Source organism: Grammomys surdaster, unplaced genomic scaffold, assembly GCF_004785775.1.
Source record: "Grammomys surdaster isolate TR1022 unplaced genomic scaffold, NIH_TR_1.0 125698, whole genome shotgun sequence".
NCBI classification, from domain to species: domain Eukaryota; kingdom Metazoa; phylum Chordata; class Mammalia; order Rodentia; family Muridae; genus Grammomys; species Grammomys surdaster.
The window spans coordinates 451,009-464,314 of NW_021620534.1; the positions used below are offsets into that span (position 1 = coordinate 451,009).

The 13,306-nt window shown below is 49.0% G+C and overlaps 1 protein-coding gene across 2 annotated transcripts in view; it reads right to left on the bottom strand.

Moving 5' to 3' along the window:
* Positions 1 to 1,322: 1,322 nt before the first annotated feature.
* The window catches only part of Mras (muscle RAS oncogene homolog), a 53,924-nt gene continuing 41,940 nt past the window's right edge, over positions 1,323 to 13,306 (bottom strand). For both annotated transcript variants that reach the window (XM_028788073.1, XM_028788074.1), the window contains 4 exons: positions 10,659 to 10,812; positions 9,125 to 9,224; positions 5,589 to 5,668; positions 1,323 to 4,368 (listed from right to left, as the gene is read on the bottom strand). In XM_028788073.1, the coding sequence (XP_028643906.1) occupies positions 4,269 to 4,368; positions 5,589 to 5,668; positions 9,125 to 9,224; positions 10,659 to 10,812 (434 nt within the window). In that variant the 3' untranslated portion in view covers positions 1,323 to 4,268. The remainder of the gene's footprint in view (positions 4,369 to 5,588; positions 5,669 to 9,124; positions 9,225 to 10,658; positions 10,813 to 13,306) is intronic.

Genomic DNA, 13,306 nt, shown 5'->3' on the forward strand with positions numbered 1-13,306 from the left:
GGGAGAAAGAAAGGGAGAGAGAGAGGAGGAAGGAGGGACAAAGGGAAGAAGAGAGGGAGGGAGGGAAGAAGAGAGGGAGGGAGGGAAGAAGAGAGGGAGGGAGAGAGGGAAGGAAGGGGGAAGGAGGGAGGGAGAAAGGAAGGGTGACTTTGGAGGCAAATTTTTACTCTTTAACAGTGATGTAATTAGTGGCTCCAATATGTCGCTGTGGTTTTCAACTAGTCAGGGAATAGCCTCCTGGATTTTATGTCTCCATGACCTTGCTGGGAGTGGGGCCCAGAACTCAGTGAGTGTTTGACATCAAGTGAAGGAACACATTTGGCCACTCGTCTCTTCTACCTAATGCCCGTCTGCACATTCGTTACTTATGTGTCATGGCATAGCCCACCTTGGCATGCCTGGAAAATGAGGCAGGGGAAGCTACTGGACGATGGTGGGTACACAGAGTGGAGACGTGAGTTCACTTTAAATTTCCCCAGAACCTCTGTGCTGGCTGTATCGAGAATGAACTGTGGGAAGACAAGAGCAAGACTCGAACAACTGCAGCATCGGCTCAGATGGCAGCAGGGGAGGTAGTGGGAGCGGGTAGATTCTAGACACGTTTGCACGGTAAAATCAACAGTTTTTCTTAAAGGACAGAGTGGGTGGATGGTGAGAGCAAGTCCAAGACTTAGAGGTTGAGAACTGGAAGCAAGGAGCTGGGTGAAACAGGCATCACAGACAGATGGTCAGGAATTCCATTTTGAATACAAGAAAACAGTTTCCCACAAAAGACAAGAGGGGCAAGTGGCATACCTCTGAGGAAGTGGGCTTTTGTAGAAAAAAAAAAGGTCTGGTTCTTCCTCTCAGTCCCATGCTTCCAGTAATAAAAGTCAGAATCAAAAGTACTTACAAATACCTTGGCCATACAGCTAGGCTCTTCTCTGACTAGCTATAACTTAAAATAACCTGTTTATTCTAATCTACATTCTGTCACATGGCTGGTTATCTGTGCTCAGGTACCATGTGACTGTCTTGTCATATCTTCCCTAGTGAAACTCCCACCTGTCATTTCCCCCAGAATCCTTCTGTCTCCTGGATGTCCCATCTCCTATTTCCTGTCAAGGCATAGGCCATCAGATTTATTATTGACAGATGCCACATCCATACAGACATATGATACTGCAGGAAAGACCTAAAGTATTCATGACCACCAATATGCTTCCTCTATACTTTAGGTTTGGCTAAACCCAAGGCTGTGCTCTGGAAGAGGTGCATGTTTCAGTAAAGAACTAAAAGCTCGGAAAACTAGGAGTGATTGAGGAAGAGTAAATAAGACAGGATCTCTGTTTGTTTCTTTATTAATAAGTAGAGATACACAAAGACTTGATAAAAAGTACATAAAAGGCTCAAGCATCAACAAATGTCCAGGCATCACTCTCGCTCCTCACAACAGCCACCTGCTAATACTGTCACGCACAGGGCTCAGTGTTTCAAGTATCTGGCATTCTAGGTAAACCCGACTCAATGTGGAGTCTCCAACCAGGTGGGCTGCTAAAAGAGAGGACCCCTCTGTGGCTCTGGACTTAGTGTGGTGGGTCTGAGGGCCTTTAGGGTTAGAGCTGGCATAGTCAGTGGGTCACATCTCCTGGCAGGCAGGACAGGCCACGCCAATCCAATCAGGTACTCCACAGCAGGAGCCATGGCAAGGTGGGAAGCTCCTAAGAGAAACATCCAGATGTTCCCCGTGTGGCAAGCTGCTTGGGACAGAGGGAGCCAAACATACCCCTATACTGGGGGAGAGGGGATGGCTATGGGGAGAAAGAGAACCTATAAAGAGGTGTCAGAGTAGTGGAAGAAAATCAGCACACAAGAGAGGCTGAGGTGAGGGGATTGCAGGGGTACACCAGAGGTGATAGGAACACAAGTTTCTCAAAAACTAGAGGGAACCTCAGAATGACAGTTCAGTATAGACCCAAAGGGTCCTCTGTCACGTGGTGTCACAGCCAACCAGGTATCCTGACATCCCCTGTCAGCTGGTGATGGAGATGCACCGAGCATACTTTACTCGCCCTCCCCGGAAACTCTGTCAGAGGGTTCATTTCTAATTCTGGGGTATCATCTACCCATGTCACACATGGGGGGAAGGGGGTTGTGGAAGATGACAGCCCTGAACCAGAGATACCCGGATGTCAGTCAGTTTGTCCATCTGCGTGTGGAGACAGTTTAGGATGTGGGCAGTTTAGAATGGATGCCCTGGATGATGAGCCTGAATGCACTGCTTCTTCTGAGGGGGGCGGGGTGCTGGGAGCCTCCCTTCTGGTTAGCCGTGTGACTCATGACTCGGGGCTTTGGTCTAGGCAGCTCAGGGGGGAGAGTCCTCACTCAGCAGGTGGAGGTGCTGGTCCACAGGAGCAGGGGAGTGCGGGTAGCAGGAGGCAGGAGATGGCTTCTCTGGCAGTGGCTGCTGCCCTGAGTGTAGACCTTCCTTCTATCTGTCCTCTCTCCAGGCTGCAGCTGCTGTGGGTGTGGCTTAGGAGCACAAGGCTGGAGAAAGCCTGGTCCTTTGAGTGTTGAAAGTATTCATAAGTATTACAGGATCTGAGAAATGGGGAGATACCTCATCTGGCATGTTCTCTGGTATCCTTTTCAGGAACAGAAAAAAATCGGGGCGGGGTGGCAGTTTGGTAAGTAGGAAGTTTGATCTCTAGCTAGCAAAAGCGTTGGTCATTTCCTTCTGCAGCAGAATTGTCCCCTGAATGAGGCCTTCAGTCATGATGACCCTGTGTGTGAACAACTTAGGACCTTCTGGATTGGAAAAGAATCACCAGGCTGGACATCCACTTGGGGGCCAATGTCCTTGGATTTCCTTCCATGAGTTTCTTTTTCCACAGTGGCCCAGTCACCTGGTGGGGAGCCTCTGTTTTGCAAGGTGTGCTAGCAAATGAGCTCACCATGTCACCTCCGCTTCTGACCCTCTCACAGCATGTACTTTGTTCTTGCTGTCCCTCCATATGGATCTTAGCTGGAAAAAGCCAATCTCTACCCCACTAGCAGCACCAGAGAGGGAGGTGTCCCTGTTGAAATAAGTGTGTGGACTGTGTCATCAGCTCAGCTTTCTTCCCCTTTGACCTAAGAAAGCAAAGAAAGTGTGTACCAAAAGGCAGCCAGACTGCTCACACCAGAAGGGGTTTGCTCATTGGCTGGGCTTATAAAGGTGACAGTCAGCTGACTCAGGTGGAAATGGCTTCAGGTCCTGGGGCTTCCCAGATAACAGTTTCGAGTGCTTTCAGTTCAGAGCTTTCTGGATGGTGTCACAGTCACCTCCTTGAACATGTTCCTATGTTTGTGTCAGAGCCACAACAACACACAGGATGAAAGCAAACAGAGACACTTTTGAGAAGCCCAGGGGCCTGTCCACAGTTGAACACAGAATTTACCCACTGCCTGGAAAGCAAATGAGTATGTTTGTAAAGCCAGCCACTGGCCTCACCATTCCCTGGGGGTGGGGGTGGGAATGGGGGGTGAGGGAATTCCCTCTAGGGATGAACTGGTCCCAACTAGCCCTCACTTCAGTGGGGTTGGGGGGTGGGAGTGGGGTGTAGTGGCAAGGAAGTTTTATTTTCTAATCTCTGCTATTTTCAGCCACACCAAAGCCCTCCAGGTAAATCCATTCCCTCTCTCCAGTCTCTGGGGTCTGTTTGCTTCCTTGGTTTGACCCCAGGCTTCTGATAAGACTCCACTCATTTCTGCCCTCTGTCTTTCATCCTGGATGGAGTTTGGCACTGCTAGGAACACTCAGTTAAGAAGACAACAGCCCTGTTCCAGACATTTATCAGAGGTCTGCCAAAAACTTGGGACTCTGCCAGGCAATGGGCACAGACCTCTTTAATAAAATAATCATTACTCAAATAATTTAAAAATCTACAAAAGACACAAGAGCTCAGACACTGGGGATGGGGTCAGGGAGGAAGCTTGCTCATGGCTTGTCTGGTGCGTTGTATGTGGAGAAGCACTTCCACAGCAAACCAGCCCTATGGAGTTAAGGCCCACAGATAGACTGGGAACTGGGCTCAATCAACACACGAAGGGTTTGGAAGCTGTCGCCTGTCTCCTGGGAGAGGCGGCAAAGCCAGCTCCTGCCTGTTCTGCCCCTCCTCCCTCGTCCCCTTCCTGTGCCCAGTCCAGAGCCAAGGGCCGTGGTTAGAAATGGTTCTCAGTGAGGTTAGGCAGTGGGCTGGTCCCAGGGGCTGGCAGTTCACGGTTGCTATGCCCAGGGCTTCAGGCTGTCACAAGATGACACACTGCAGTTTGTGAGTGCCAGTGGCCCTGTCTCCTCGCCATTTCGTCTTCTTTTTCTTCTTCTGGTTTTTGTCTGGAACCTGTTGCCTATTGAACAATGAAGGAAGCAAAGACAACATCAGAGCAAGCCTTTTGCTTCCTCTGTACTGTGACTCCCTCCCTCTCTGTCTGCTCTGGGACTCCCGAGTCTCTGACAGCCCAAGAGTGCTGCTGCCCTGGCCACCCAAGGAGATCAGGCTGTGTGGCATCTCTTAGTGTGAGAAAACCAGAGAGGAAGGGAAAGGAAAATGAGAATCCTCTGCTGTCCAGTGGTGACTAGATTTATTCATACCGTAAGCCTGTCATGCTTTATAACGGAGCTGGTGTCTGTGCTTATTTTTCTTTTTCATATTTTAGATAAAGTAACTGGCCTACTGGGGGCCAAAGCTTTTACATGTTTTCTGTTAACATTTCCTAGGCCCAGGGTTGCTTTTGGTGCCACAGCTCCATAAGCAACACACGGCAGCGTGGGAAGCCAACACAAACGTGAAGTGAGGGCTGCACAGAGAAATAAGGACGAACTCAGACTGTGGGGCATATGTGGGTGTGTGCAGGGGTGTGCACATGGCACAAGACCAAGAGGTGGCAAACAAGGGCACCATTACAGGCCTAGGTCTGATTCATAGCTGACCAACAGCCTCTGAGTCACCCGCATAAGGTACTGAAAACAGGGGTTTAACTATTGGGGATGTTTAAGGTTTAGAAACTGGATTGGATCTTGCAGGGCAGAGCCAGCACGCAGCTTCCGTCATCCATCGTGAAGTGAATACGGTTTTAAAGGAACAAACGTCCATGAGTCTGTTCTCAAGGCTGCTGGCACTTGAAGACCCATAAGCTGTGGGTCTTGGAAGACACACACAGTGTCTCTGGAATTTGAGTCCAGGGACCATACTTGGCTACTTTGGGGTGCTGTCTCAGGGCTTCTAATATTAAGGGCAGTGGTAGAAAGAGGGGCTTGTTCTTTGCTATGTTGGATATGTTGAAAGCTTGGGGTTCTGAGATACTAGAATACCTGATGTCTATAGCATGTCTGTAGCCCCCCCATCCACCTCCCTGGTTATACCTGGGGGCAGTGTAGAGGTAGGGGGGTAAAAAGCAGGGGAGAAATGCAAAGAGCCACAAGAAATGTCAAACGAGGCTTGGAACCACCCAGTCTCTTAGGAGTTATGTTCCTCATGTGTTCCTGCTGTAGACTGGCTTCTCCCTTTCCACCATAGAGGGCGTACCCCAAGGAGGGGCACAACTGTCAGGGGAAGTACAATGCTTACCTAATTACTCTAACTAGGTCATGGAAGGTTTTGTCCACGTTGAGAGGCGGGTCCTTAGCACTGGTTTCTATATATGGGATCTGGAAAGCAAAGTTCAGCTTGGTCAACCTGGCACCATGACCCACAGAACCCTCTTCCATCTTTAAAATGTACACTTTAAGCCCGGTGGTGGTGGCTCACACCTTTAATCCCAGAACTTGGGAGGCAAGGGTAGGTGGACCTCTGTGAGTTCAAGAGCAGCCTGGTCTTCAGAGCTAGTACCAAGATAGACAGAGCTGCACAGAGAAACTCTGTCTCAAAACCAAACTCTAGAGGTCCCGAGTGTTAGTATTCTGTCTAAACTCCACCTCCACAGTTATTTGACAACACCCAGGTATGCTCCTCCCCACAGTTATCTGGCAACACCCAGGTATGCTCCTCCCCACAGTTACCTGACAACAGCCAGGTAGGTGTGCCCACTATAAAAGGGGCTGCTTGCCTCCTCCTCTCTCTCTTAGTCTCTTACTCTCTTGCCTCTAGCTTCTCTCTGTCCCCTCGCCCTTCCCACCTTCCCTTCCCCCTCTCTCCATGTGGCCATGGTGGGTCTCCACTTCTCTCCTTTCTCTCTCTCTTTTCCCTCCACCATTCCTCCTGTTTCTCTCCCCACCTTTGCCCTCTGTCCTGAATAAACCCCCTCCCCTTTAGAACCATGTGGTCTGGTGTTATCTGTTCTAATCTGCACTCGGAAGTCTTAACACCGAGGATCTGACAGAACTCCCAAAGCTCTATAGCTTCTTGCCTTGTAAGGCTGGAGAGTTTGGCCAATGGCTTCTCTAACTCCCTCTTGTTCTCTAGTCACAGAGACAGTTAATAGCTCCCTAGAATAGAATCCAAATAGTCTTTTTATACTTGAGAGCAAACTATGTCGCTTCTCACACTGAGTTCTCTCATACTGTGTTTTTCATGCTTCTGGGGGAGGGGGGTGACCTCTGACCTTTTCCCCTGGACTCCTCCAGAGTGAACTTCAGTGGGAAAGGCTGAGGAGGTGTGAGCTGAGGACTCTGGACCAAGATCTCCCTGGTCTCTTCCCACCAGCTCTCCAGCCCAGCTCCTCTCTTGTTTGCTCTGGGAGCCTGGGAGCTGAGCCATGTTTACCCAAGGATGATGCTTTGATGATAATCTCTCACGGATAGGGAGTGGCACATGGTCCTGTGGGTGATGGGACCCCTGGGCCATGTTCCCACCAAACCTTGGACCAGCAGAGTGGAACAAAGGCTCAGGGAGGACAAGACACAATTCTAGGTCCTATGATGGGTATCCCAGAGATCTAGGAAGTGCTCACTCCTCCACACGCAGGGCTCGAGAGTTCAGGAAATCATGCCCTGGCCTTCTTGGGTGTGAAGGCAGTAAACTGACAGAGGTTAGACCTAATGACTTTGCAACTTTCCATAACTTATTTTTCCAGATCACAAAATTAGTGCCTTTTATTCTAATACATCTAAAGAAGCTAAATATGGTGAAGAAGGTACACATGGGGAGGGTGGCAGAGCAAGCACCGGGGGTTAGGGCAGTCAACTTTGCCTAGGGAAGCTTCGCCTATGATACACAGGGGTCAGTATCCATATATTCTCACCCTATGAGGTCACAGGAGAGCAAGTGGCTTCAAGCAGTCTTATTGTAATGCAGAGATAAAGGCAGGGTCAGGCCTTTGTCACTTTTATTTGAGCCTCTGATAATTCTAAAAGGACAGTGCCCTCCACAGTGGAATAGCTGTTTGGCTTCCCAGTCTCCCTTTTTCCAGCTTCAGTGCATTAACTCCCAGAGGCAAGCGCCATCTGTAGTGAGGAGACTGAGCTTAGCATGTCTGACGTACCTGTAAGAACTCTACATTGCCAAGTCAACAGAGAATCAGTGCAAGCCTTCTACTTGGTCTCCCATGGGCACCTGCATGGTAGGTCAGCTTTGGAGTGTCTTGTGAGCCAGACACCATGCCTGGGCATGGTAGGCATCCCTGGTAAGAACCAGGTAGAACCCTACCTATATGCAGCACTGTATACATGGAGAAGAGAGGTAGGAAACCACCCACAGCCAGAAACCTTCCACCCTCCTGGGAGTTCAGTCATCCTCAGTGTCTAGGGGTCTGCAAACACGGTTGTCTGCTGACCCTGTTTCTTTCTCTTGCCCCATCTCCGATCTGTGAGCAAATGCTGTTGGTTCTAAGACATACAGCTCAAATCTTGTCACATGCTTCTCAGCCTCTCGTGGTACACTGGGGCAGCCCCTGAGTGACTCTGTTCTTCACCTTTCACAGTGGACTATTGTAAACAACATGTCACAGGAGAGAAGCAGCTCAGCTACAAGTCACATCTCTCTTAAACCCTCCAGTGGCCATCCTCCGCAGCCTCCACAGGAGCCATAACTGCTGAAGTCACCTCGCTGACTGCACTTGTCATGACTCACCCGCATGCACCTGCTTAGTCACCGTGGCTCCTGCAAACTCCAACCCTGGGGCTCACAGATAATAATCCTTTGCTAGAACGTTCTTTTCTCAGATACCTCTCTGGCCATTCCTCTGTCTCCTTAAGTCCCTGCTGAGATGGACCCAGTGCACCCTATTTAAAACGACACTTCTTCTTCCCATTCCTGACTCCCCCCTTTGCCTGATTTGTTTGTTTCCATAGGTTCTGTCACCTCCGGACAAACTGTCATTTATTTTGCTTATTGCCTGTCTCCATCACTAAGTGTAAGCACCTAAAGACAGGGAACCATTGCTCTCCAGGACCTAGAATGATGGAATTAACAAAGGAATTAATACAAAAGACAGACAGACAAAACTAGCTCCCAGAATACCTTTATGTGTGGTCCACTGGGTAGAGATAGGGCTACCTTGCAGCTGACTTTCCAGCTGGGAGGCAGGACCCAAGAAGGCCGGCGCACTGTGCCAATATGGGGCTGAGGAGCAGAGACCTGACCCAGCACTATGGAGAGGGCAATGACGAACTGAGAAAGCTAAAATGCTTATGATAGGGTATAGCTGAAGCAACCTCAGTGCCAATGTTTACCAGGTCGGGACAGTGATGCCTAAGATTGTAACAGTAGAGGACTTGACATCCGTGTTTCCCCAGCTCACTGCTGAACCTGGAGGAGGGGTTGCTCAGTGAACAGAGCTGATGGCAGCGATTCAGCATAACCAGGTGCTATCTCATGAGCAGGAAGAGCTCTCACCCCTGTACAGCCCTGTGCTGGATATGTGCTACCTCAGGCGGATGGGCCCTCAGCCAGGAAGATGCTGAAGACCACAGCTACCAGGCCAATCTGAAGGCAGCTGTTCACACCTCTTCCCCAGAGCCTCTTATGGCTACAGAGGGTGATGTCTCTGCTTGTTTCAAATAATGTCCCCCAGCATTGCACCTGTGGCCTCTCTGTTGGAGCCTCGTTGCTCAGTAGGAGGCCTTAGTCCTATTGTCACAGATCAGCACTGCAGGAAGGATGTCATACGGACTTTCACACACAGCCCTGAGGCCCAAACACGCACACGTGCACGCATGTCTACCTACATTGTATTTGCTTGCCATTTCTTTTCCTTGGTCCCTGGTGATTTTCCTTAGGTGCATCAAATCCACCTTGTTTGCCACGAGGATCATTGGGAATGACTCCCTAGGAAACAGGAGAATTCAGATAACCTTGAGATTCATCTTTCTTCACTAGCAGGTGATGCCAACCAGACTTTGAGCCAGCCTACCCTCACAGCAATTCCCTAGTGGGCCTCCTCTTTTCCAGAAGAGACAGAGGCTCAGGCAGAAGGAACTTAGGGTCTGTTGCAAGGCTAGCCTTGAGGCTGGTCTGAGCCTGTTGGTATGGGACCTGGCTTCCCAGGCTCTCAGTTCTCCAAGGCTCTGATATACAAACCATGCAGGGCCCTCAGCCAGGACTCGTGAAGAGCAGCAGGGACAGGGGCTGGCACACAGTTGGCACTGCACATGAATCCCAGAAGAGGGACCCCCAGAAGTGCCGGATGGAGAGACGTGTTCCATCAGCATCTTACTGACATGCAAATGAAACAAAACAGCAGCCCAGGGCATCTAGGGTAATATTGAATATTTTCACATTAAAAAAAGAAACCTAAAATTTGAAACACGAAAAATGCTACTTTTTATTTCTTTGATTAGCAAGTAAATTAAGATTTCCCCACCACTGAAGCATTTAAGGTGTCGGGTATCTCTCTTGATGTTCATATATTCATGGGGTGAACTCACATTAATCAGTTGCAGCTTGCTCTGGGTGTCTGTGTCCCCCTGCCAGCAAAATTATAAGCCCTTCTTCCTGTGGAACGGCCATTGCCTGGGTGTCTCTATCTTTATTGGAATTTAATTAAAGCTTTCTCTTTTCCTTCATTTACATTTTCTTTTTGCATTGCTTCTTTGACTGGCAGTGTTAGACTTAAACCAGACACTAGGTGATTTGATTATGTTATAGAGTATGAAGAAAAAAAAAGCCTTTAACGAGGGACTTGTAAATCTTGTAGTCAAATGCAATTTAATCAATTTCAATGTGTTCTGGAGAGGAAATTCACTTTTTTGTTCATATAATGCAATTTGGTTAAATTGGGGTTGGGTAGGAAACAAAGATGTTACCAATGATTGCTTGATTGAAGGCGTTTATGAAAATGGGCGGGGCATAAGGCTTGGTGTCTTGGGAGCAGCTTAGGGAGCAAGGAGAGAGTCAGGGGAGACCTCGGAGCAGTGGTACTCAACCTTCCTAATTAACCCTTTAATGCAGTTCCTCATAGTGTGGCGACCCTCCCCACAACCAAAAAAATTACTTTGTTGCTACTTTGTAACTGTAATTTTGCTACTGTTATGAATTGTAATGTAAGTATCTGATATTTGAACCCCAATGGGGTCGTGACCAACAGGTTGAGAACTTACAGGAAATAGCAGAGAAATCTGTAGGGGGAGGGAAGGAAAAGGAGAAGGAGGAAGGAAGAGAAGGGAAAAGGAAGGAGGGAGAGAAGGAGGAAGGAGGGAGAGGGAAGACTGAGCCTGCAGAAGCCAAGGAGGAGAGTAGGAAGGCCCTGTCTGCTGCCCTCACCTGTCCTTGACACGCAGAATGAGCTGATGGAAGCGGTCCACATGCTCGAAGCTGGCCTTGTCAGTGACCGAGTAGACGATGAGGAAGCCATCCCCCGTGCGCATGTACTGTTCCCGCATGGCGCTGAACTCCTCCTGCCCAGCTGTGTCCAGAACTGGAGAGGAATGAGGTCATTCAGGGGCTGCTCCCGCTCCCTTGGACTGTATAGAACCCCAAGCTACTGTTGCTGCTGTCCCCACTGTGACTGGGTCAGACCCAGCTGTCCTCACAGGAGGACTTCCAGCCCCCTCAGAGCCTGCTTCCGTGTAAGGCTCTTTCCGGCTCATTTCAACCTCCCTGCTCACTGGACCTCAATTCTGTGGCCCAAGGACAAGTCTCATGAAGCCAGAGATGAACTTTCACAGTCCCTCTGGGAAACCCCAGTGCTGGATTTGGATTCCTGGTTTAGGTCTTTCAAAATGAAGTTCTCTAGGGGGTGTGCCTGACTCTCTGCCTCCAGACCCTCCTACACATGCATGGAAACACGGCCTCCACCTTGAAGCTCTCAGGTGGGGAGAGCTCCAAAGAAACCAGGCCAGTTAGAAGGGTCTCTTAAAGCCCTGTGTGTGTGGACAGACACATGCAGGTCTTGGGGAAAGAGTAGCCTTCAGAAGCCAAGGTCCACATCATAAGATGGAAATGTTGGGAAGATGCATCTGAGGCAGGAACCAGGTAGAGTTGAGGAGAGCACTACAACCCCCAGCCACTCTCAACACTCCCCACTGCACAGACCCCTGACGCTCACTTTTCGTTCCCTGATATACAGTGCTCGTGTCTAGTTGAAACCTAACCCCAAAAGTACACATATCGTATTTGAGTATTAAAGGATCATGCAGCTAGGCAACTTTGTCTATTCATTTAAGAAACACTTGAGTGTCTACTACATGCCAGGCAGCCTGCAGGCCCATTGGTTACAGGGTGAATGAGGCCAAAACCTAACAGTGAAGCCACCAAATGGTTGCTATAGCCTTACTAGAGATAAATATAGAGCGTAAGTGTTGATCTAGTCAGGTGAAGGGCGGCTGTTGTTGCTCAGGATAGGTTAAGAAGCTACCTCTCAGTAGGTGACCTTTGAGCAATGGCTAAGTGCAGGAGGAATCAGAACCTCGTGACCTGGGAAGCAACATTCCAGCAGAGGGGATACCCCAAAAACTCAGAGGAAGAGGTGTGGCCAATACCTGATGAGCAGAGAATAGAGGGCAGGTCATCAGAGTCTGTTGCCCCGTGCCCTTCCTCCTCCTGAGTATGATGTAGTCCAGTGGAGAATGTGGGCAAAGAATGGTACCCCCCAGAGGACATCGTGCAAAGGCTGGTCCAATGCTGGGGGTCAGAGGGCAAGCCACCAATGGAAGCAGAGAACCAGTTAGGAGCCTCATGGTAATCTAGACAAGACAGTGACTGAACCACACTGGGAAGAGAAGTGACCAGACGCTGAATACTTTCTAAGACACAGCTACAATGAGGATGCTGCTGGCCCTGAGCTGAGCAACCGAGCTGAAGAAGACAAGGACAGAGCTCACGTGGCTCAGATTCTCACATAGCTGCTGAGCCTGATGGACCACATGCAACACCTTGAGTCAGATCTTTAGAAGAAAAGAGGAGAGAGATTCTCATGTAGAATCGCCAGTGGGCAGGTGGCAAGGAAAGCCAAGTGAGGGATCTGGGGAGCCCCAGATTCTAAGGCAGGCTGGATTCCTCCAGTACTACTCCTTTCCCCTAAATAAATTCTATCTACATGGCAACCAACAAAACAGGCGAAAGTGGTATGGTTTCTCACATGCATGGGAAGAGTAGAATGTGAGATCAGAATTCATGATACTAATGTTGTAGTTAATATATTCGCAGACTTTGAAGGTCTCTATTATATAAAAAAAACAGGCATCATTCAAAAATTAAACTTAATAAGAATCTGGAAATAAAAGAGACTCCTCTGAAGCTACATGGTGGAGCATCCCTGTAATCCCAGCACCTGGGAGGTAAATGCAGGAGGAACGGGAGTTTAAGGCCAGTCTTGGCTGCAAGAAAAGTCTATCTTCAAAATAATAATACCAACAGAAAAACCCTCTGGAAAGGGAAACACTCATATTTGACACTGCAGGAACATGCCCATGCTTTTTAAAGTCTTAGAGAACATAAGTCATTAAAGTAAAAACTAAATCCAAAGAAGAGAAAGATGGATGTCATTATAAACGGTGGCTGGCAAATGGAAGAGCAAACATTTGAGTGCAGTAAAACTTGTCGCTCAATTAGAAGACTGTGGAAGCCAGGCTTGGTGGTCAGGTCTGTTCTTTCCGCCACTTATGAGGCTGAGGTAGGAGGATGAGAAGTTTACATTGAACCAAGCAACCATGACCCTGCCTCAAAATAAAGGTTAAAAAGGTTAAAAAAAGGGGGGGGGGCTGGGCTATAGCTCAGTGGTAGAGCACTTGCCCGACAGTGTGTGAGGTCCTAGGTTCAAATTGCAGCAGCACAGACACAGAGCAAGAGGATGCATGATAATCTGGAACTAAAATCTACGGTGACTTCTGGGTGAGGGATGGGCCAGGAAACAATGACTGGTTACAGGCAGAAATAAGCCTAACCAGGAAGTTCAACTGAAGGGCTCTGAA